Source organism: Protopterus annectens, chromosome 7.part1, assembly GCF_019279795.1.
Source record: "Protopterus annectens isolate FY-2018-M chromosome 7.part1, PAN1.0, whole genome shotgun sequence".
NCBI classification, from domain to species: domain Eukaryota; kingdom Metazoa; phylum Chordata; order Ceratodontiformes; family Protopteridae; genus Protopterus; species Protopterus annectens.
In genome coordinates, this window is record NC_056740.1 from 188976771 (window position 1) to 189002437 (window position 25667).

The window sequence follows — 25667 nt, forward strand, 5'->3', positions numbered from 1 at the left end:
ATGGATGGAATGCAGGCTGGCTGCTGGAATGGCTAGCTAGATGGATGACGGTCTGGAAGGGTGGCTGGATGGATGAATGGATGGTTGGCTGCTGGTGTGGCTACATGGATGGATGAATGGATGGCTGTATAACTGGAGCTGTAGCTAGCTAGCTGGATTAGCTGTTAACAAAATCTCAATTTTTAATTTTGTTAGCAGCTGTAGAAGTACTAAAACAAACTGTTCTATAGCTGTGATCTTTGTAGGGCTCTTTCTGCCCCAATCCCCACCCCCTTCATGAATTGCAGCCAATTGCTGCAAGATTTAAAACACCTGGACCTAACAGGGAAAAGCTCTGCCTGCAGGTCCAGGTTAGTGATGTAACCAAATTGCTGTGGAAAGTAATTGCAGCTTTTCCACAGCAATTCAGTGCTATCAAAAAGCAGGACTTTAAGTCCCACTGCTTCGCATAGCAGGCAGTGGGATAAGACAGTTCAACCCATGAGTGTCCCTCTGATAATGGGATGGGTGGCAACCTTAATAAGAAGGAGAGGGGAAGGTTACCAACAATGGTAATGAGGATATTGTGAAGGCATTAAGGGTAGAGAAGCAGAATCACTCAAGAAATATGAACGAGAGGAAAACTAAGGGTTTAAAAGGAACAGAAAGTTTTTTAAAGTTTAATAAATTTTGATCTTAGCTGGAGAAAATTGGCTGATGCACCTTGCTATCAGAGTGGCAAACAAGATCGGAGATAATTGAAAGAGGGGCGTTGTGGGTAGAGTCTTGTCTCAAGAGTTTTTTGGCTGATACAAGCCGTATAACGGCAGAGCCAGTTCCGAGGATCAGAACAGAGTCCCAGTAGTCAAGAATGAATGAGGACTGACAACATCAGATCAAATGTTCAGTGTGAGCTGAGAAGTCTGCAGCTGAGGGCAGCTGTACATTACATTCTGTTCTTATGTTTTCATGGAGATAAGTTAACTACCAGTATAGGCAATAAATTGAGAGTTCTGGGCATTGTTTGTTGAGGGAATCCTAAAATTAAAAGGTGCAAGGCCAAACAGCTGAGTAAAAAATAAAGTTTCAAATTACTGGAAGCGAATAAGAGATAGCAGCTTTCCTGAGATCTGAATCCTGCAATGCATTTACCAGAACAGTGTATAATTTAGTTTTATTTAAAGATAGTCACTGGTGAGATCTTAAGGGAGAGGAATAAAAGACCCCCTCTAGGATTTACTCCCATGTTATGTTCCCAGAAGTATGGCACAGGCTTTTATCTATCCACTCTCAAAATTTCTAGGTCAAATGAACTAGAGTCGGATAATCCAGTAGTCAAACTCAGACATCTCAACTGTTCATATTTTACAGTAAAATACCAATTTTCAAGCCTGATTTATCCCTGCACATAATGTACCTATTTTTCAGAAGCATGTCCCAATTTTCAGACTTGAATTCTGCACTCATACAATTTTCTGAATACCCCAGAATGTGAATTCTGAACCTGTCTAGAATACAGAAACCACAATACATGACCAACATACTAGAGGCAACAATTACGTAGGCCATGGTGGTGCAATGGTTAGCATTGTTGCCTCACAGTAAGAAGTTCTTCAGTTCAGTTCTCAGCTGGAGTGTCTTCTGTGCGGAGTCTGCATGTCCTCCCTGCGGTCGAGCAAATCTTTAAAGACATGCAGGTAGGTGCATGTAAGTGTGCTTGTGCTGTCTGTGAAGGTTAGGCACCGAGCTGGCAACTCGACAGAGTAAAAACACCACTGCCAATCAATCTGCAGGCAGGTGATCCACTGTGGTGACCCCTACCTGGGAAAAGCCAAAAGCAAACAGATACTAGAGGCAACAAAATTTAAAGAATCATGATATACATCTCCCTTTTTCAGAAGCAAAAATATATGACCTTGTGTGGTAGAATTTTGAAATACAGTACATTAATGTCTAGGTAATTTATGTGGTCTCTTTGATAATGTGCTTATATTTTTCATCATTTTGTCACTATTTTTTAAAGATGTTTTTTCTGAGTAGTATCCCACTTTTCTACTGGAAGCAGGAGGAGTTACAAGCTATCTGGCATTCAAATTTTATACTAATTAGATGTTTAGATTTTTGGCTGGATGTACTTTTCAAGGGCCTTTGTACCGATTTTCAATGTTTGTAGGTTGAGAGGCCCAACATTCCACAGCAGATGGAGAGATGCAATTGCAAGGCTGCAGAATGTCACAAATGTAGTAGACTCTGAATAAACTAGACTTACAGGCCTTAGGTCAGGCCTTATACTCTCTCACGTCTGCCTCTCTTCTCATGCTATGTGCCTAACATTTGGTGCTCTGTCCATTCCTTTGGGTGATTTTTTTTTTTTTTTTTTTTTTTTTTTTTTAGCAGTCTCCCAATTCTACCTGCACCAGGTGGTATGCACAGAGAAATGCTAGATTAAATGAATGGTATCCAAGTCCCCTACAGACAAACCATTACACGCCCCTTCCAAATGCCTTGCCAAGTACTTGCAGTTAGGGCTGGTTAAAAGAGAAAAATCCTCCCTTATGACTACCTGAAAGATTGCCCCTCCCACTCTACCATCATCCTTAACAAGGGGGAACAAACAAAAAAAAAAAAAATGACAAGAGGAGGGGGGTCTGATGACCGACAGGCAGTAGGATTAAAAGGAGCAAAAAAGATAAAGATTTTGGATATATATTTCATCCCAAAGACCTGGATCTGTGAAGCTTGGCATGGTCTATGCTTACTGTCAGTTAAATATCCAAAATCCACAACAGACAGTTCCTAATGGTAGATAAAATATAGAAAAAAGGTGATAAAAGAGAACACTTGACTAAGCGTAACTCGTGTTTGTATTTACAGACACAAGTTACACTTAGGCCAGTGTTCTCCATTACTGCCACTTTTTGTTCAGGTATCTACAAAGTCTGTTGCATTAAAGTGGATTTTGGTAACTTAACCAACCATAAGCACTGGTTGCAGTAGATGGCAATGGTTCTTTCATTTTGCTAGGTACAATGAAACAATGGGTTATTCCCAGAAGAAAGGGATGAAAAGTTTCAGTATTAAGGCTTTTGAATGATGAGCTAGTTGTCTGTGTTAGATGCGGTCTGTATACTGTATTAAGCAATAAGACTAGACATAGCAAATTATACATACAGTATAAAAAGAAGTTATGTACTCACCATAATGTTCAATGTTTGTAGTCCATCTCACCCTGCATTCCTGTATATGGGATCAGAGCCAATCCTTGGCTCAGACTCGGCCTATTTACACGCTGGAAGACGTCTGGTTGGCTCGTGGCTAGGTAGTTATCCCATGGTGCACCAGTACAATCCCCAGATCTTGTTTGCTGCCAACTAGAAGAAATAACAACATACAGAAAGAAGCCAATACTAAAAGGACTCCATAAATAATAAAATTAACCTTTTTCTGTCTCCAAGTACTTCCAGGATGGGGGCAGGCGGGCGGGTTTGTAAGAATGAAGGGTGAGATGGACTACAAACATGGAACGTTATGGTGAGTACATAACTTCTTTATTTTCTGTAGTCCTATCTCACATATGGGACAGAGTCCCTAGTGCTTTATTCTTGGGTGGCTCAAGGAAAAATACTCCTGAGTACCGTGGAACCAAAGGATGTTCTACCACTGTAGGTTAAATCCAATATGTAATAAGTAATAAAAGTGTGAAGGGTAGCCCACGTAGCTGCTGCACAAAGGTTATCAAGTGGGACCCTGGCTTGAAAGGCTGCAGAGGTAGATTGAGATCTGGTAGAATGAGCCTTGATTGTAAAGGGTAAAGGTCTACCCTCAGAATTGTAAACATAAGCTATACAGCCAGAAACCCAATTTGAGACTGTCACTTTGGAAATGGTAAGCCCAACCTGGATTCGGAAAAGGAAATGAATAATTGATCAGATTTTCTGATGTCTTTAGTCCGGTGCAAATAAAAACATAATTGTTTATGGACATCCAGCTGGTAAAACCAGTACTCAGCTGCGTTGGTGTGATTTGAAAAAAAAAACGGAAGTTCTATGGATTGACTCAAAGTGACATGGGAACAAACCTTGGGGACAAAGGAGGGATTAGTACAAAGTGACACCCTGTCTTTGTGAAAAAATCAGATATGGCAGTTTAACAGACAATGCTTACAACTCTGACACCGGTCTGGCTGACATGATAGCCACCAAAAACAATGTCTTCCAAGGCAAAACTTTCAAAGAGGATGAATGAGAAGGCTCAAAGGGCGGAGATGTTAATTTAGATAACACAAAATTTAAATACCATGAGGCCACAGGTTCTTGAACAGGGGGTCTTAAAGTGGCACCTTTAAGGAAGGTTTTGCACAGCTTATGTGACATCAATTTAGAATCTGGAAAAATCTAGATGAAAATTTGAAATCATTGCCAATTAAACACTGATAATGGCAGCTGCAGATCCTTGGTGAAAAAGCTCAAAAAGGAATTCCAAAACCACTGGAATGGAGGCAGTGTAGGGGTCAACATCCATTTTCTCCACCCAAAGAGATAATCTTCTCCATTTACTGGAATATAGTCTCCTAGTAGAAGGTTTATGAGAAGATATAAGGATACGAGTCACGGAAGGCCAGAAGTCGTGAAGCCTGACTAGGGATAGAACTGGTGCAGCCACACTGTCAAATTGAGGGTGTGCAAGGAGGGGTGAAGTGAACCTGACATGTGAGTCAACAGGTCTGGAACTGGGTCCAGAATCCAAAAATCATCCAGGAGAAGAGGCCCGAGGAAGGGGAACCAAACCTGACGAGGCCAGTAAGGAGCAATGAGGATCAGTTTGCTTCCCAGCCATTTCATTTTCTGAAGAACCTTGGGAAAGAGAGGAAAGGGAGGAAAAGCATACAGGAGATCCAGGGGCCAATCGTGAACAAGTGCTTCTCTCGGTGATACCCAGGAGGGGAATGAGGGAGAAGTAGCTGCTGCATCTGGCATTGATTGGACTGGCAAAGAGATTGCAGCAAGGCTGTTCCCATCTGCAGAAAATCTGTTCTGCTGTTTCCTGTTTCAGAGACCACTCATGAGGCATCAGGATTGTATGGCTGAGCTTGTCGGCTATCATGTTGGTCTTCCCTGGAATGTGCATTGCCACCAGAAAATACTGGGAAGATATCACCCATTTTCAAACTCGTATGGCCTCTCAACAGAGTGAGTAAGCTCTGGTTCCACCCTGTTTGTTGATATACCATACTACCGACATGATGTCTGACTGTATTGCAATAGTCCCCAGAGGAAGGAGGTCGTAACGTGCATGCAATGCCAGGAGCACCACCCTCATCTCTAGAACACTGATATGCAGGTGAGCCTCGTGATCTTGCCATGTACCTTGGACAGTCCTGCCTAGATAATGCCCCCCCCCATCTGTGGGGCATCTGTGGTCACAATGGCAAAGGGTTGGCGAGGAACAAATGAAGCACTCGTGGTCAGTTGATTGGGTAATGTCCAGCAAAGGAGGTCCTTCTTGCAAGATTCTGTCAGCAGAATGTGGATGGGATAATGGAAGGTGCCGAAGAGACCATTGGGATGACAGAAGCCACTGAAGAATTCTCTTGTGTAACTTGGCTAGTGGCACTAATAGTATGGTGGAAGCCATGGTCCCTAGGAGCTGCATAATAATCTTGGCTTTGACCCTTCATAAGGGGAGAAGACCCTGAATTTAAAGAACCAGGTTCTGTGCTGTTTCTGCAGGAAGACGAGCCACCATATTTACTGTGTCTATCTCTGCACCTATATTAATCACAGATCGAGAGGGCAATAAAGCAGATTTTTCCCAATTTATAGAAATTCCCAGCTGGACACAAAGCTGAATAGTAGCGTCCCTGTTCTGAAGGGGTAAATGCCTGGTGGGGGTGGTCAGGAGACAGTCATCCAAATACGGAAATACCTGGAATCCTTGATGTCTTAGGTGAGCCTGTCACTACTGCCACACATTTGGTGAACATCCTGGGGGCTGTAGTGAGACCAAAGGGCAGAGTATGGAACTGGTAGTGACTGGTTCCCAGCCAGAAGCGTACATGGCTCCTTGATGCCCTGTCCATTTTTATGTGGTAGTAGGCATCTTGGAGATCTATTGAGCACATCCAATTGTCTTTCCCTAACAACGGGAGTATAAACTGCAGTGTTACTATCTGGAACTTGTCCTTCTTTACTGATTTGTTCAATCTGCTGAGGTCCAGAATGGGCCTCCAGTCCCATGTACATTTTGGCACTAAAAAGAATCTGGAGTAAGCTCTGGGTCCTATTTGGTCTGCTGGGACAGTCTGTATGACTCTTTTTGACAGCAACTTGTTGACCTCCACAGTTGCCTGATCCCTGTGATTGGGTGGAACATCTGGGATTTTCTTGGGAACAAAAGGTGGAAGAGAAAAGGGTATAACATAACCTCTGGTAAGAATTCGTTTTACCCACTTGTCTTGAGTGATACTTAGCCAGGCTTCTGGATACAAAGAAATGCGACCCCCAACCAGCTCCAGAGAAGCATAGTTGGGCCCCACATCAGGAGCACTGGTAAGGCTGGCCCCAAAAGTAATCGCAACTTCCCTTGTTTTGCGGACCGCCCCTGCCTCTAGGGCGACGTCTACCATTTCCTCCTCCTCATCTGCATCTGAAGGAGGAGTCATCCTGTGCCTCCTGGAAAAAATCTCTGGGACTTCTTGAACCACATCTTCCTGCCCCTCTGACCCTTAGGGTATGGTCTAGAGGGAAAAATAAAACGTACTCCCAAGGCAGAGTGTGTTTTTCCTTCTTGTTCGCTCCGAGTGAGCATGTCCTTTACCTTGGATCCAAACAATGAGGAACCGAAGGGGGCGTTGGTAAAGGTAGACAAACCATTCCACAAAGTTACACAAATGCATCCAGGAATGACGCCTTAGGGAAATTCCTGAACCCGCTGCTCTACTCACTCCATCGGCTGCATACGAAATAAGCCGCATGGAACAGTTGACGATAGAGTTCAAGAAGGACAACTGGGCAGAAATCTTGTCAGGGACTCCCTCAGTACATGTACCTTGTAAAAAGTCTCCCAACTCTTTAAGGAGATCTCTCTGAAACCTCGTAAAGTGAGTAAGGTAATTTAGCAATCTAAGAGTAAATGCCACTGAAGAAAAGACACGCTTTCCGTATCTGTCCATCGTTCAAAACTCCTTATTCGGCGGATGAACAGAAGTCTCAGCTAGCTCCTTCTTCTTGGCCACCGCCGCCACCACCATGGCATCTACAGGCACACCTTTAGATAAAAAATATTTTCCTGGAAGGGCAGAAAGGAACTTGTTCAGTCTCCTGAGGACTGGCTCCATGGCATCAGGAGTATCCCACACCTTTCGACAAACTAAATCCATCAGTTTGTCGAAGGGTGGAGACACCCAAGAGGCAAGAAGGTTGAGACTAAAAGCCTTCAGGTACACAGACTCCTCATCAGAAGGGGTGACAGTGGGCCAGCCGCACCTCTGTTTAAGGATCTCCAGGATGTCTACGAAGGAGACATCATCAGAGGAGGACTTGGGGGACCCTTTGGACTCCTTGAGGTCAGTGCCAGATGTCAAAGACTCATCCTGGGAGTCGACATGCTTCCTCTTACAAGTCCTCTTCCGTGGGGGCTTCTCAGAATGACATTCCGGGGAGGTCTCGGAAGACTGGGGGCCACCAGCCAGTGGCTCCTGAGGCTAAGGGTCTCTGCTGCCGCTGGAGGGAGTATGAGCTGAGACAGAAGTAGATGCTTTAGGGGGAAGAGTGCCAGTACCTCTGGTAGGAGCTGATGATCGGGACAGCACACTCCTCATCATTTCGAATGCAGACCTCTCCAGCTCAGAGGACCTCCCCGGCTCCAAGGAGACCGAGGATGCCATCGGCTCCAGAGCCATCAGGTCCGAGATAGATGTAGGGTCCGAACTCACCCTAGCCGACGCACCAAGAGGAAGACTCGAACCAAAGAAGTTAGGTTCCAAGCATCCATGTTGGGGCTGACCAGAGAGTTTCAGCCCCTAAACACTACAGACGGCACCGAAAGTGTCGGAGCAGAACTCTGCTCCGAAACAGACAAAAGGGGAGCTGGAGCCGAAGGTTCCACCAGTGGTACCAAGCACTCTGGCTCCGAAAGACCAGCACGGCTCAGAGGAGGAATGGTCACAGAGGGTTGAACGGACTCGAGTGGCTCCGGAACCGACTGGGTCAGAGCCAACAACAATTTAGGCAGAGCAGACGGCTTCAAAAGTCTCAGCACTACCCCCTCCACATCTGATAAACTCCTGGAAGACCTGGATGACAGGAGATTGGGATCTCTGAGGTATAGGAGACTTTAATAACAAGGAGGCTGGTAGAAGGTCCATAGACCGGCTCTGAGAAACAGTCTCAATAGTCTCAGCGGTCAGCTCCGAAATACTTGGAACCGACCCTGCAATAACAATACTACTCTCAGTCGGCCCAGAGGTCTGTGGAGCCGATGAGGCAGTGGACTTGTCTGTTTCTGAAACTTTAAGAGATGGCTCTGTGACACCAGATGGTGCTGGGGAGGGCCTCTTAGAAGATTTTGACTTTCCCTTAGTGGATTTAAAAGATGAGGAATTGGACAAATCTTCCTCAAAGAAAGGTTTAAGAAGACCTTTTAGGATGAGCTTGCTCTTCCTTTCCTGCAACACCCTAGGACTGAAAGCATAATAAACAGGTCTCCTGTACATGGATGGCCCCTAAACAGTAAATGCAGTTACCGTGACCATCCATTACAGACATTTTTTGAGATCACTTAATACATTTCTTAAAGCCGGATGGATTATGATCCTTACTCTCTTTAGACATTCTGTAGTAGAGGACACACGCACACAGAGAAAAAGAGGAAAGAGGACTAGATCCTCTAATTTAAATGGGCCTAGCCCTGCAGGAAGGAAAAAAGACACTACAAGGTCTAGGTCCTCCAATTTAAACGGGCCTAGCCCAGGTAAGGAAGAGATAAGGTCTTCTAACTGAAACAGACCCAGAAGTTAGAGAAAGAAGAAAGTATCACATACTCAACAGTAAACACAGTAATAAGAGGGAATTCGCCAAAAACTCAAGCTTATGCCAAGCACAAACAGAACGTAGCTCTGTTAACAGTAGTAGCAAATCCAACAATGCTAACAAGCTAATTAATGCAGATAATTAACAAGCGGAAACCGCCAAAGACACTAGCCATCTATTAACACACACAGTATAACAGTGCGCAAAAGGCGCCTACACTTATCTATGAAAAACCAGTACATGGGATACCAACTAAGTTAGAAAGGGCCAAAGGCCAAAAATTGCACCAAATGGCACAAGTAAAAGCTAACAACAACTACGCTAACTGATTACTATAAGCAGTAACAGTTTTAACTACTTTAAACTATTTTAAATTAAACAGAGCCAAGAAATTTGGTAAAAGTGGAAATAAAGCAAGCACTTAGCCAGAGCCACAGAGAAGCACAACCGAACTCGTTGACGCGGCAAACGAGATCTGGGGGTTGTACTGGTGCACCATGGGATACCTACTTAGCTACGTGCCAACCAGAAGTCTTCCAGCTTGTAAATAGGCAGAGTCAGAGCCGAGGATCCCATATGTAAGAATGAAGGTGAGATAGGACTACAGAACATTTCATATTTAGTTAAAAGATTGCTTTTATAGTGCACTTATGTAACTGTAGGTCACATCAGTCAGTTAACAGTGTAAGTCACTTGGTTCCAGCCAGCAAAGGACAACTGTAATCATGTAATGTGCTTTGCAGTGCAAGTTAATTCTCAGATACAAGATATGGTTTCAACTCAGCTTGGTCAATAAATCTTTTCCTAACCTAATTTCTAGAGTCTGGTCATGACATTCCTATCTGAATAATTTCAAATTAAACTGCAAATTCCAACCTGCTATACCATCAATACAAAACCATTCAAATGCAACTTTGTGACTAAAACAGAATAAATGATACTTAAATTATCTTGTGACAAGCCTTGGTAAAAAAAATAAAGGAAGTGTCCTCTGACATTCAGGTACAGACTGCACACTAGGATTGCTACCCTTGTAAGAAATATACACAGGTCAAAGATGATGAATTGTGTTGGGACACTCTGCCCTTGTTAATACAGCAATTTTGATGGTGACATTTTGGACAGAAACATTATACATTCATGATTTTTACTTCTGATGTAATGCTGTTACAAATAGCATGTTATTACCATATACTGCATTCTCCATCCTGACCACAAGCAACATCCCTACCAGTTAAACTACAACACCATACGATAAAACTTTATAAATCTGGCATAATCTAATAGTCTTGTAAGCCTTTCTTTAACAATATAGGGTTTTATCTCAAACTCAACACTTTCTAGAAAAATCTGGATCTTAACTTGCAAAACATTAGACTGTGCTTTCAGACGTAAAGATTACGGAACATATTTAACTTGACTGCCATTTACATTTCTAGTTATTTTTATTTGAATCCTTCAAATGTTACAAAATATCACATTTAGGTATTTATAAAAACAATTTTATTAAGCTGTATACAGTATTTACCCAAATGAGAAAAAGGATATGTAAATTTAACCTTAGCCAAAGTCGAACAATATCTGCAAGCTCTTAGATTCTAAGGAAAGAAATACTTCATATGGTACGTTGCAAAACTGAAATTACGAAAATAAAAAATAAGCAATGTGTCCTCATTTCTACATGAAATGTCACAAAACAGTTTAATTTCCTTTTAGGAATGGAACGTCCCTACTGACCAAGCACCTACCGATAAGGAAAATATTCTTCAACTGTTGTAAGATCATTAAGATGTCCTGTGAAGATTGGGGAAGAAGGGGTGAAGGCTGCCAGCCTTGTCAAACAGAATTTGATACATAATTCTATCATTTGTAAATATAAATGTAAAATACAGGCTTGTTTCTTAAATGAAAGAAAACACTGCAAAATGTGAACTTCAAGAGTGTAGCAACACTGCCATCTGCTGTAAGGAAAACTAAGCCAAGCATTTCACATCTGTTCTTTAGAAGTTAAAATTATGTCTTGTATACCCTTTTGATCTGGAGAGTAGGGTTGCCAGCTTTCTTTGTGGCTAAAACCGGACTAAGATCACGCCCCTCGCATCACCCATAACTCCACCCATTTCCACCCCCTCTCCCATCAATGCTCCACCCATTTATGACATCACAATGACATCAGCTGATGGGAACGCCCTCTTTTTCTGTTCCAGATGCATGCCAATTTAACAAACACTGACAGTCTGTTTCCTTACCAATAAAACTATAAACTCTATTAAGTTATAAATAAACTGTGATTAGTAATCCATTCCCAACTTTGCAGACCACTACAATGCAGCAGAGTAACCCGCTGATAGTTTCAACATTTGGTCTCAGAAGTATAGGATAATATTAAAAAAACTGCCACTCCAAAGGTAAACATTATAAAAACATCATGCTCTACTACACTGTTTATTCAGATCAGTCATCAGTCAAAAGTAGAGCACTTCCTTTTTTGCACAAATTCTTAATCTGATTAGACCTTTAAACCTTTAAGCACATTTTATGGAATTTTAAATTTGCAATCTCATGTTCTACAACAGCAGCTACATCTTCAGTGAGTGAAAAAAAAACACAATCAAAAAATTAACTTGAAAACTGAATTTTAACCAAATGCTTGATTGTAAGTTTTCTGAAGGAAGTACACAATGATAAAGGAAAACACTATAAATAACATTCTATTCCACTTCTAACACACTACAATTACAATTACAGTACAATTACTACAACACTTTCTGCTATTCTTGCATACTCAAAATAACAGTAAACAGCAAAATTACATAGAACAATCACAGCTACTCCATTGTTATTTTCATCTCAAAATGCTATAAATCAATAAGCAACATATTACTGTTTAAAAATACTGCCAATGCAGACACTGCTATAAATGTAAAATGAACTCAGCTCTTACTGTAACTTCTGCGGAGTGGAGTGTTATTTATAGAAGTCTTACAGCCTACATCCAGAATCGTGTTATCCTTGGAATTCTGCACCTTAAGTAAGCATCAGTGTAAATCCACAATATTCAACATACAGTGTGAATTTCTCAAAGCTGCTCTCTACAACTAATACAGCCTCAATTATTCAACGTACCCTTAGTGGGTTACACTTATTGTGATAAGCTGTGACTTGTTAAATCAGCAACCATTTCCTGACAAGCAAAAAAAAAAAAAACATGCAAACAGACATTCATAATAGCAATTGTTAAAGGTACACTTCTATGACACAAATGTGCTTTCATATTAGTTTCAGACACCATAATGGAAGCATAAACACAAGAAAGCTATTTTTAGAATGCACTCAGTGCTTAATGTCCATATGGCCAGCCTATGAGTTCATCACAGTACTCTGGTAGGAAGACATATGCTGTCTGCAGTGTCTAAAGCTGCAGCAAAACAGTTGTAATCTGCAAGAACTCTCACATTATCAAAGAAGGAATCCCTTCTACTGTATTTGCCATATCATGATAAAGTTAAACCCACCTACACAACTGACACTGACTTTAATTGGTAGCGCAGCAACAGCAAATGGCTCTCTACTGTAACATCTTAAGACCAGACAGTATAAGCCTCCGAGTGCATGGAGACTGTATTATGACAAATGCATAGCCAGAATAATACAAAAGCAAACAAATTATTTTCAAACTGACCAACTACTTAAAACTTCCCGTCGGACACTTACAAGCAGAAAACACTCATCCGTTCTGTATGATCAGAAGTCTAAAAGAGCAGTTTCAGGCACTTTAGGTTAAATGCTTGTCTGCTTGCTTCATATTTACATTCAGCACCACCAAACCAATAAAATAATAACAATGATCTCTTTTCTCACTTTGAACTGCTACATACGTAGCTAAGACAAGCGTAGCCACATTGGAAGGTAGTAACATCACCGAACCATAACTGTTTCCTGCGACAATAAAGGTAATATTCCTCACAAGTACTACACAGCCACACACTTCAGAAAACGGACCCTGCTTGCCTTCAGAAAAAAACAAAGCTGCTTACAGGCTTTATGACATAAAACAGAGTTTGCTTGCCATGGGTGGATGACTCTGATACCAGGCTTAGTGTTGATAGGGAACCCGCGTACTTTTTAAAATTCACATTTGCGTCTGATCATGATGCACGTACATGCATGAGTCCTCCGTTGGGTCCTAAAACATTACAAGTCTTGCAGGTTGCACGTGTAAAAGCCCCTCCCCCTCTCTCTATGGTTCCGGCACCTATGCAAAAGGACAAAATTCACCTCTATGTTTACCCCACAAGGTGTCCCTAATTTTGGCTCATTCAAAACCCGGACTTCACATGTCCGGTTTTGAATGAAAATTGTAACCGGACAATTTGTCAGAAAACTGGACAGTCCGGTCAAAAACCGGACAGCTGGCAACCCTACTGGAGAGTGGTGCCAAAGAAGCCAGCTGAACACATTCTATTGTTTTAACTTAAGGAATAATTACTAGAGTGTTGATGTGAAATGTCTTTTATTGTTGTAGTTTACTGAGCTGGTCTTAGATTGTTAAATAATGTAGCCTGTTGGCCTGGGAACTCTAGACTAAGTGTCAGAATGGTGTAATGTGTATACTGGAAAACCTAAGTGTCAAAATTATGTAATCTGGGAAGGCCCAGCAGGAATGTTAGTGATTTTAAACTATTGCTGAGGGAGAGACTGTAAGCATTTTGATCTTGATATCCAACTCTCAGCACTGCTGTATGCTTACTTTATGAAAGTAAGTTACTTTAGAAGTATGTTTTCTTGTAGAAATAGCTAGGACTATAAATATTAGACTCAAGTGTTTTTCTGTTATATCAGAACTTTCCTACTGTATTGTTTTAAGTTTCTGTGTGATCTCTGAACTCTAGGATAGCACTGTGGTGTAGTAGTATTGTCTTCTGTTTTTAATTGTTTATTATTAAATATTTTTAAAAACCTTTTGCCTGTAGATGATTTGTGTAGAGTTAAGTTAAGCTCTAGAGTACATTGTATATTTATAGAGTTTATTGTACAAGGCCACTCTAATATGCCTTAGACTGATTAGTCACACTTACCAATTGGATAATAATATTTCACAGTAATAACTGGACACCCTTTTAAGGGCCTTTGAGTAGCTGATAAGTATTAGCTGGTGGTGGCAGTAATTACTACCGTATAATCTGGGTAAAGGGGCACAGCTGGAGAATCTGTGTCAGCCTTTCCCAGGATTGTCTGTGAAGTTGTATAAATACTTATCTCAAAGTGTGTGTGGTGTGTCAGCTACCTGGGCAGGGACACAAAGCACTGGTGGGACAGAGAGGGTACTGGAGGTTAGCTTGCCAGCTAGGCTGAGATCTGGAACATATAGCTGTGCCAGTGGGGAGTCTTACTGGGGACCAAGGGAGCAACCAGCCCCAGACTGACTGTGATCTCTGTGTGCACTTAACGGAAATTGTACTTTACTGTGTGTATTTGTTATCCTTTCCTCTAATATGAGACGCCCTCCCTGGTGTTAGTGGTAAGGATTGAGGTTCCTTGATTGCTGGGCCAGGGCACGACCGTCACATGTCCCACAAATTAAATCTGTTACTTCTTTCTGAGAATTATTTCATCTTTCACATACACTGCACCCCCATCCCACCAAGGCACAGTCTGCTTGGGTATACCTCAAACGTTCAGCTGTGCTCACTTAAAAAGTCAGTGCACAGTACAGTAATATATTTTCAGTTGATTTTATACAGACAAAGACACAGATTTGTCAATCAAGACTGGCAATCAATTAACAATAGTCAAGTGAAAGCATTAGCTTGTCAGTTGCTTTATGCAATACTGGTTCCCCCCTCCCAAGAATTGTCTGACTTCAGAGTCTTTAGTTGTCTGAATGAGACTACCCTAATGCTTTTTTTTTTTTTTTTTTTTTTTTTTTTTTTTTACTCACACTCTTTATAGTTGTTGGTTAACTGCAAACAAAGCGGATTATTCAAACAAATGTTTGCCCTATTACTAAAAATTGGTTCCATTCTGAAAAGAATCCCATAAGCATGGTTACTTCAACTCCTCCATTCAGGATAGGTTATCCCTATAATGCCCACATTATGGAACTTTAGACACATTAATGTTTGATGTGCCTAACTCTCGTCACATCACTGAGGGACAGATCCAGCAGGACTGTAATACTGAATGGCTAATATTACAGTCCTGCTTCCAAGCTACATTTCTGGGTCTCTCTACTTTTTTATTAAAAAAAATCCAAACTATTTAGTTAATTCCACTAAATAGGTTGCATTGTAATTAAAAAAAAACATATGAGCCACCTTCAGACTTTCTTTCTGCCAACAACTTAAATTAGATGCATGTCACATGTGAATGAATGTGTGATAATGAGGACAAATATCCTCACACACTGTGAGGGTAAGGGAAGACATTTCCAGTTTCCTCTCAACCTTAAACTAATCAGAGAACAAATCAATGAAGTTAACTGCAGGCGAAATAAGAGTTGTACTGACATCCATTATAACAGATCTACTACTGGGTGAACAAAAGTGTTACCACCTACAACTCAAAAAGGTAAAGCAGACAGTTCACAAACCTTTAGACAGACTTTTGTCAAGAAAACAGCATGAAATGTATCAGCATGACTATGTGTGTGTGCTTTATTTAATAAGTTGTCATGAAGCAGGTGTTTATTAGTAAAAAGTAGATTGTACTCAACCTATATACTGTTAACTTGAAAGTTTGGCTTCTATCCCACCATCTGTCAACTAATGCACATGGAAGATCAATGAAAAGAAACCTGATTTTGGACCCCCCCAAATTTATTTACTTTACATCTTTTTGGCTCTTCATGGCTGACTATCAGCTGCCTTCAGCTCCTCATTCACTATGTCTAATACACCAGCCTTCACCTCCGCTGGACTCTACAAAGGCCCATGTCTAAGACTGGAGTGGAGAACAAACACTGTACTGCGGAGGAATTTTTTTTTTTTTAATGCTCTAATCTTTTCCCCTTCCCAGTGCTTCCACCCGTTGAACACCTGGCACAGATATGCAATGTAGAAATGCTGAATCATCATCCCACTTCCATGGTGACTGAGCAAATGTCCCCCACTTATTAACCTGTAATAATGTCCCATGTGAGTTCTGGATAAACCATAAGGCACATTCAAGTGCATGTCTCTTGCCACTAGGATGGCCATACCCTCTTCCTTCCCTGTTAGTACCACAGATGCCAGAGCCCTAAATGAACTTGGGTCAGCTGAGCCATAGTCAGGGCTTTGTCTCCTAGGACAAGGCGCTGGCATCCAAAATCAGAAGTGCAGCCTAAAATAAATTAGGCTACAAGTGTATTTGCATAATAATACATATGATCAAGCCATTAGTCTGTCTTTTCTGCACTCATCATTTTGCAAAAAAAAAAAAAGAGAGAGAGAGACAGACAGACAGCAACACCTTTTAAATAAATCAGTGACAGTGGAGAAGCACCGAGTTATAACAAGAAGCAAATAAGTCTAGAACATGCTAAGCAGCACACAAAATAATTCATTGACATTTTAAGGTTTAAAAGCAAAGATTGAGCAATTCTAGGATCAAGGAGACCATCTTCTTGCAATATCTAATATATTGTTCAGCTCATTTGGTTATGCTGCAAATCTACCACTTACCTGAAGAAGAAGGAGGCAATTCAGAGATAACAGTCTTCAGTCCAATGCTGGAAATGTCTCTCAGTTGTTCCTTTTCTGATAACATATTTGTGCACAAGGCATCCACAATAGTTTCAACTTGGTACTCCTTTACTTTGTTCACCAAAGGCCCTAGGCTATAAACAGAAACAACTGTGACTCAAGAGTAGAGGCTCTAGATTGCCTTTTACACTAATACAGACACAAATTCTGACCAACTTTGCATTCTAATTAGCAGTCATTACTTGCCAATATATAAATGGTGGTCAATGTGTTGCCTTTTTATAAACTTCATTTACATTTTCACACCCTCTTCCTACAGACATCAACAATTATAATATGTCAGCTTAATGGCTGCAAAGGCAGAGTGGCTTCCAGTGCTGCAGGTGACCTGGGTTCTACTAGCAATCCTTCTCATGAAGAAGTAACAAAGAAGGAAAGTAAACAAATACTGATGGCCAGCTCTCCTCACTTGGGAGGTGCCAATTTTCTCATTGGTTGTTCACCCAAGGCATCCTCAACTCTCACTGTGCCTTTCAAAAAAGGTTTAAATGGGGATAAACAACATAAATTGTCAATAGATGGGAACACAGAAGCCTGAAATTCAATGATGGTAAGGTACACAAAAAAATTAAACAATTTCTTTGGCTATATGCCATTACAATGATCAAAACACACATTTAAGAAACAGAATTAAAGCTGAAACCTTGGAATAGCAGTAAGGCTGCCTTTTGAAAACTTTTAAATAGCTTAAACAATGGCATAGGTGCACATTAATAAAAAAGGAGCTCATTTCCATTTCTAACATTCATTTTGTTACACAAATTGTTCTTTTCCTGCCATCCCATAAACTTCATTCCTCCTCCTGAAAACTATTCTGCATATACTGTTCCTGCATGTCAAATGTATGTAATTATTTAATGAATTCAATTCTCAGGTCATAGCAGTGATTTGCCAGAAAATCACTAATTTTATAAGGAATAGACCAAAAGTATAAGGCAAAAATCTGGACAGTTGAGAGGTATGGTGAGTACATAATTAACCACTATAGCCTTTGTTTTAGCTTTGTTAATTTTATATCTCAAAAAGACTTGTTACTGTCTCAGAATGTTCCAAAACATCAATATGTCTTTTTCTGGAATTTTTCCAAGTACAAAATAATATCTGCAAATAAAGCTATTTTTTTTCTTGATTACCATACCATTAACATATAATTTATATCCTCGAGTTTGTGAGTCTATTATTTGACTTGCCAATGGCTCTAAATATAAAGCATATAACAAAGGGAAAGGGGACACCCCTGCCTTGTTCCGATGTTCAAACAGAGCTCATCAGACAGGAAGCCTCCACATTAATTCTTGCCTCCAGCCCTACATGTATCCTAACAGGAAATGCAGATGCTCCCCTTTCCTTATTCATAAAATACATTCTGCATAACTTGATCCCATGCGACCATGTCATTCTGATGTGCAACTACTACAGCCAGTGACCGATAATCTACTAAGCTGCAATGTACTGTTTTGTCAACAGCAGTACCACAACAACCCTCCAGCAGGTGAAGCGGCACCATCCTGTCCACAACTATGAGCCAAGATGCTCACTACATGGCAGTGTAAAGATACAAAGATTATACTTTGTGCATACAGTGTTACTTATAGGCTATACAGAGCAGTGCATGATCAAATTACCTTATACAGGAGACATTTGTCCTCGTATCATACACAATGACATGCTCAAATGTTACTAGCTGTCATCATTTGTACAGCTTTCAGTAGTCAGTGACACAACTTGTTATAACAGCAGAGTTTGCAGGAACTGTAAATAATTAGGTACTATGACGACAAATTTAGGGTTGTAGGCAGAGTAATTGACTGATGTCTTACTGTGGCTGTATTTGTTTTATAAAAGAAATACTTTGCATTTTCCATTGTGAAATGTGTGTCTGCTTTTTTTTTTTGTATCTTTGATTTATTTAAAGAACAACAATTAAGTTTAGCGTTTCTAATTTGGAGGAAACATGATTGCCATTTATACCTTTGGCAAAGTATCTTCCTTGTAACCTAAGTGTTCCAGCTGTTCAAAATATCAGGTACATTTAAGTATCATACAAAATGTGATGTCATACTAAGTAGGGCAGGACCAGCTCGAATGTCACACTGATGGGGAAGGGATGTGAATTTAACATGTGTACCAATAACACTGTTTTACAGCAGAATAAACCACTCCCTGCAGAATAAACCACTCCCTTGCCTGATAAGTATATATATATATATATATATATATATATATATATATATATATATATATATATATCTTGATTTAGAAAGCTTGCGAGGAAACTATTACTCTTTTTTTTTACTTGGATCGCTTGTCTGAGTACTTAATAAAGGATTTTCGACTGGAAACAGACTACCTGCCTTGTTTGGATTACTTTTGAATACTTAGTAATTCTGTACAATTGTATATTTTTTATTATTTATTTATTTTTATTTTTTTTTTACTTAAGTTTAAGTTAGCTACTTCTACTACTTTTGTCTGATCTGATTAATATACAGTGATTAACTAGACATATATGGACTGAAAATCTTCCACACAGAGAAGTTTCTTACACTGTTTTATGTCCTCGCTTCCTCTTACCTTCTTCCTGCCTGTCCCAAATGTTCCTTACCAGATTGTCTTCTGCTTTTCAACACATGTGCCCAAACCACCGTAATCTGTTCTCTTTGATCTTTTCTGCAATTGGAGCTACTTTGGCTTCTGCTCTCATGTTCTCATTTCTTACTCTGTCCCACAATGTGCATCCTATCACCTTTCTCAGGCACTTCATTTCCATCACCTCTAGCTTCTTCAACTGTTCTGCCTTTACTGCCCAGGTGCCTGTACCCTACAGTAGTAAATATGTATTGAATTATTTACAAATTCTGTAGAGCTTGCCAAGAATAATGAATTGAGATCAACTATGGTCAGATTGTGCCATGGGCATCACTACTGGACAATTTTGCAAAGGTCTATGTATCACACACACACTGAAGAGCTACATGCTGACTTGTATTTCATTTTAATCATAAAGTCACAAAGAACTTCTGTACTACAATATTAACTGCACTTCAATAACCACTTAATGCTGCCGCCTGCTGTTGATGCAGTTACTTGTGCCGACTGCTGTGACCACATAACTCAGTTCGTATAATGAAATTTTCAGTCAGAAATGTATTAACATTTATTACTGCACTAAGAAGGTGCACTGCAGCACATTTCTGTTAGGCATTTAGAACAGAACTGATCATATAATGGGGCTTTCTAGAAAGTTTCTTATTTTCTGAAAATAACATAAGGGGAGCTATTGAACTACAAATTGTTTACTTGGTTTGCATTAATGTAAACTGCAATATTTGATAACTGACATTTTTGCAGATCTGCCTACTGATCAAAATATCATTGCAATATCATATAGATACTAGCAAAGCAAAATAAACATCAGAAAGGGAACCGTATTGAGAATATTTCAATTCAACTTATACAGGACACATGAAAGCTGTTTACAGCCACAGCAATGCCTGCAAGATTCTGGCTTTCCTGAAACTGACCAGCTGAAAACATGCCATAGCAGCAAACATTTCACCAATAAGTAGATTACTGCCTTAGCCACCCTCTACCGCTATCTATAAGCACAACAAAAATTGGACAAAAGCCCAAAAATACGGAAAGATTTTAAATTTTGTTATAAACTTAGAAAGTTGCTAGTATGATCAGAAGATGCATGGCAATGCAAAACCTAAGGATATAAAGTGTGAAACTCAAATGTCTGTCATTGAGGGACTTCAGTCCTTAATTATTTTCCTGAAAGCCACAAATTTTATGAGACACACACTGCGGTGGTGGTGCTGCGGTAGCATTGTCGCCTCACAGTAAGACGTTGCCCTGTTCGATTCTCAGCTAGAGTATCTTGTGTGGAGACATGTGTGAATGGGCGTACCTTCGTTGAAGGTTGTGCGTCAGGGCCAGCAACTCGGCACGTAAAAATCTACTGCCAATCATTAGCGGACCGGAGTTCCGCTGTGGCGACCCCTAACCGGGAAAAGCCGAAAGACACAACAACAACCAAAAATATGAAGGAAAAAAATCTGGCCATTCTGCGAAAATCTGGACAATTGAGAGATATGACCTATGGGCAAACATAACATTTCTTATACAGGATCTGATTAGGAAGACTAAAACTATTTTGCTATGTCCTATACCTTAGATTTCTTTCTTTTACAGAGTAATATGCAGCACTTTCTAATGTGAGAGTTATGGAGGGCAAGAAAAGGGTAGAATGGGGATACTGCAGCAGAAACTGTACAACTATGTAGTCTTGTCGAAAATCGCAGGGAAACCTATACACAAATATCAGCTGAAAGTCTTCTACTAATCTCTTCTTTTTTCTCTTATTTTCACAATTCCCAATGAAGTGGCTACTAACTGTTAATGGTATCTCAGGAGGCAAGCACAGCTGGTTCCCAACCCCAATTATGTATTAACATTAACAAGAATACACAAAAGCACAAATTAAACAATAAAATGAAATGGAGTTATTTAATATCGCAGCCTGTATATTAACATGTCAATGTGCTGCTTTTGTGTTTTCCTTGTGTACTCTCTACCCTTTTTGCCTATTGTCCCATCATTACCCTTTCCAAACTTATAAAAGCCAGGATAGGGTATCCACAGAACACCACCTTCAAAGTGAATTCAAGTCTAAGTTTTGATAAGTTCCTAGTAGAGAGTCTGTACTTGCTGCTGGCAGCTGAAAATATACAAAAACATTTGTGAATTTACATACATATACAAGGGGCATTTCCATACACATAAAACACACTTCTCAAATAAGCTTATATAGCATCAGATAAGAGAGACTGCACTGGGCATTCTCTCACAAATCCGAGAACTTATAAAACCAGCACCACTAGTCTGCAGTTTGCTTATTTACACATATGCATAATGGAACTATTTGCACATTTGCATAACACGTTTGTGAAGCAATGGAATAGGAATACCACCCTGGATAGTTTGTGCAGATCAGATTTCTCTACCGTGCCCAGCCAGCCTATACTTTAAGCAGCAGCAGCTAATGGAAAGACAAGGTTTTAATGTTAAAGCACCACTGTGGTTGTAGAATCGCAACTGAAATTTGCAGATTAACAATAAAAGACTACTGTAAAACCAAAAAAATTGAAATAGCTTAATGGTGCATTCAGTCTGTGAACTACAGGGAAAGTATCACCAAAGCTGAAAGCAGGCTGCCTCAAGCTCAGCCCAATAAAAGAATGAGACCTGAAAATTCAGGTGCAGCTCTCAAGAATGAAAATGCAGTGTCAACATGTAATATTGCACTTCTAGAAACAGTGCACTAGAAGGAAGTTGCACTCCTCTGTCATTCTACTGGTAGGTATAGTTGGTTGAATGTTTTTAAAATAAATCTGAAATAGTATGCCTGACGTAAAAAGTATAGTATCATGTGCAACATGGAAAGAAGAAGAAAAAAGGAAATCAAAACAGCAGAAAGTGACAGTCTGATCAATGAGAAATGCAGGATTTTGCAGGTTGAGCAGTATTTTCATGGATTTGAAATGAAACAACCAGAAGCATGTTGTAATGTATGTGAAGGTCCTACTGAAGGTTAAACACATTCTGCATTGTAAGACTAAAAGTTATACTCACCTGCTGCCATGATATAATCAGGCAGCTAAGTATAAAGCACAACTGAAAGGTCTATGAACTCTTCTGCAGACGCCATTGAGGCACTAGGAAAGCAAAACGTCGAAATGAGGGCTCCCTTTTGTAATTCTGAGACAAGTGTGAACACCCGAATAACAAAAATTATAAAAGTACAGGAGAACACAGAAAATTTAGAACACAGTTCTTTAAAGCTGTTTTTTGCAGTGGGTCAAGCCTCTACAACCCCCAACGTGTGTGGCAAGCCCCCCCCCCCCCCACACACACACACACACAATTTATACCAACTCAGTTCCGGAGGAAAGAGAACATACACACTTTTCCCTCTCTGTCCACAGATACATTATAAAAAACAGAGTTGCAGAGATCCAAGATGGTGGTAGTCAACACCTAACCCTGACAGCTCCCTTACCCTCAACTTAAACTTTTCAAAAGCCCTTAACTGGGGCAACTACACCTGAATATTAATCCTAAGCTGAAGAATACTACATTTAACTACCTATAACTGAGAATAGAGCCACAAAGTGAAGAAATAACAGCTTAATAAATAAAACGGTAAGGAGGAAGAAATACATGTGCTCGGGCCTTTAGATAACCTAACTGGCAATTAAAAATCTAAATCATAACTTTTAAAATGTCAAACGAACCTGAAATTATGGAACTGCAGGCAATAAAAATTAAATTACCGCAAATAACTTCTCCAGAAAAAGATGTCATAGTAAAGAGGCAAAGTACTCCAAAGCAAGAAAGTCAAAAACAGATTGGAAAATTAAAACTCGAACCAACCTACAACATGGATGAGCTGAAATCAACTTTGCAACTGTTACAGCTAGCGATCCAAAACCTTTCAAGATCAACTGTCAAAAATCGGATCCTTGAACAAACTGTAACAAGTTTAGATGAAACAACAAAAAGTAATGAAATTAAAATTCAACAATACCATGATAACCTGAAAGAAAAAGACAAAGATATAAAGGAGCTGCGAGAAAAGATTACAGACCTTGAAGCCAGGAGCCAAAGAAACAGCTTAATACGAAGCATACCTGAGAAATAAGACCAAACTCAATTGATAAATACAGTCCGGCAAATAATAAACTCACTTCTAGATGATGACACAGCTGCAGACTCCATGATAATCTAAAGAGTGCATTGTGCACTCCGTATGCCACAAGAATCAAACAAAACAAGATAAGTCTAAAGACTGCTCAAATTCCAAGATACACAGAAAATAACACATTCAAAACAAAAAAATATGGAACTGGTACAAAATTACATTTGCACAAGACCTCCCCCTCCAAATTAAGCTAAATAGACAACTCTCTCCTTTTTGTACATGATTAAACATCAAATTCTAAATGAAGTACCCAAATACACTCACCTTTCAATATAAAGACTGTAAATACACTGTCAAAGAAGCAAAACCTGCCTTTTTACAAGCCTTTAACTTTATACCGGAAGGGAAACAATGATTTTGACTAAACCAGATCTTAGCAAGATTCCAAGGTCGACTTCTAGCAAACGTTTAAAGATGCATTATCAAATTAAATAACTAAAACTTAAAAATAAGAGACTTATATAATGATACCTCCTTCCATTTAAACATTCCATACATTGGAAGCAACTGGTAAACGTCTGGGGCATCAGGACACGCATAAGGTTAGTTCCGGTTTCTGGCCAATAAAATCTAAATCCCTTAAGCAGCTCTAGACCTTACAAGCAGACTCGCTGGTGAATCATCTGCAATGAAGAGAACAATTGTACTCTGGAATTCTGCTGAACCCAAATGGTTTAAAAAGAAGATAAATAAGCTGCATAATGGATCTGAACTTGTAAGTACTCTTAAATATTAAAGAAATTTAACCAGTTAAGATTGCAAGGCCCAACAGTATTTCAGTATATTTGTACTTTATCTCCATCACACAAGCTTACTGGCAATGGTTTTTGAAGCCTCAAAATGAGAAACTTATTTATTATTTATTTATTTACATTTGTTAACCAGGCAGTGTCCAACTGAGATGGAAACCAGTTTTCAGCAGAGACCTGGGGAAAAAAAGCTCCAGAACAGTACAAATTAGTTAAAGTACAAGTAGGTAAAAAAACAAATATAACAAAAAAATGCATGTTACAAAATCACACAAGGATTACAAGGTAATAGCAAACTTTTACATAGTATGCAATAAAAGTTAGGCACAAATTATGAAGTTATATAAAGGTATACAACATCCAAAAGAAAATCAAAGCGATAACATGCAAGTTATGCAATGGATGAGCAGTAATAGGAATCTCATGCAAGAGATAAGTAGCAATAGAAAGAAAAGTATCCAGGGGGAATACAGGGGCAAAGCCAGTTAGTATTTAGATAATCTTTCAGGGAAGTTTTAAATGTGGACAGGTTGGAATGTTTTAGGATGTGCTGAGGAAGATAATTCCAGTCATTGGCTATTTTATAGGAGTAGAGACAGTTGCCATGATAGTTGTGAGACTGGGTCACTTTTAGCATTAGTTTGTTGGATGACCTAAGCAGCCTACAGTTAATGTTAGGCTGTACCAGGTTTGAAAGAGCTGGGCAGTTTGTGGGGTTGTATACGATTTTATGGGCAAGTGAAAGTTTATTTAATGCTAACAGATTGGGAAGTTCCAGCCAGTTGAAACTGGGGAAAAGAAAAGGGGAAATTAATAAGGATCCCTCCTACATGCTCATAAAAGACCTTTACTGACAAAAGCAGGGAGAAGAAAGACTTAAGCTTTTGGGTATGTCTATATGAATATTATTCAGGTCATTACAGCGACACCGGGAAAAAAACTTACATCACTTAATGATTTAATTTATTTTTGGTTAGAAAGTACTCTTATCTGTATTTTGCTGGCCGTTGATGGATATATAAAGCACAGTGCATTGTTTCTGATTGTGATGCATCAAATAGATCTAATGTTATATACTGTGAGTTGCGCTTTAATTCTTATGGATTATGAGGACTGGCTGATGTGTAAAGTTAATCACACCTTTGCTATTGTTTATGTTATATACTGCGAGTTGCGCTTTAATTCTTATAGATTATGATAACTGGCTGATGTGTAAAGTTAATCACACCTTTGCTATTGTTTAAAATAAGATTGTGCTTTCTGAATCACACATAAATTTTATTGTGAAGCTAGATGCTCACTGACTGTTATTCAAAACAAGTGTGGGAGTTTCATGGCCATTGCTTAAACTGAAGATGACTGGGTATGTACAGTATCTGGTATGCAGATTAATGAAGTT

The 25667-nt window shown here is 39.7% G+C and overlaps 1 protein-coding gene across 1 annotated transcript in view; it reads right to left on the reverse strand.

Annotated features, from left to right (window-relative positions):
- The window catches only part of LOC122807680 (cullin-associated NEDD8-dissociated protein 1-like), a 1198738-nt gene that overhangs the window by 941311 nt on the left and 231760 nt on the right, over positions 1 to 25667 (reverse strand). The window contains exon 3 of the mRNA XM_044078634.1: positions 16673 to 16827. Within this exon, the coding sequence (XP_043934569.1) occupies positions 16673 to 16827 (155 nt within the window). The remainder of the gene's footprint in view (positions 1 to 16672; positions 16828 to 25667) is intronic.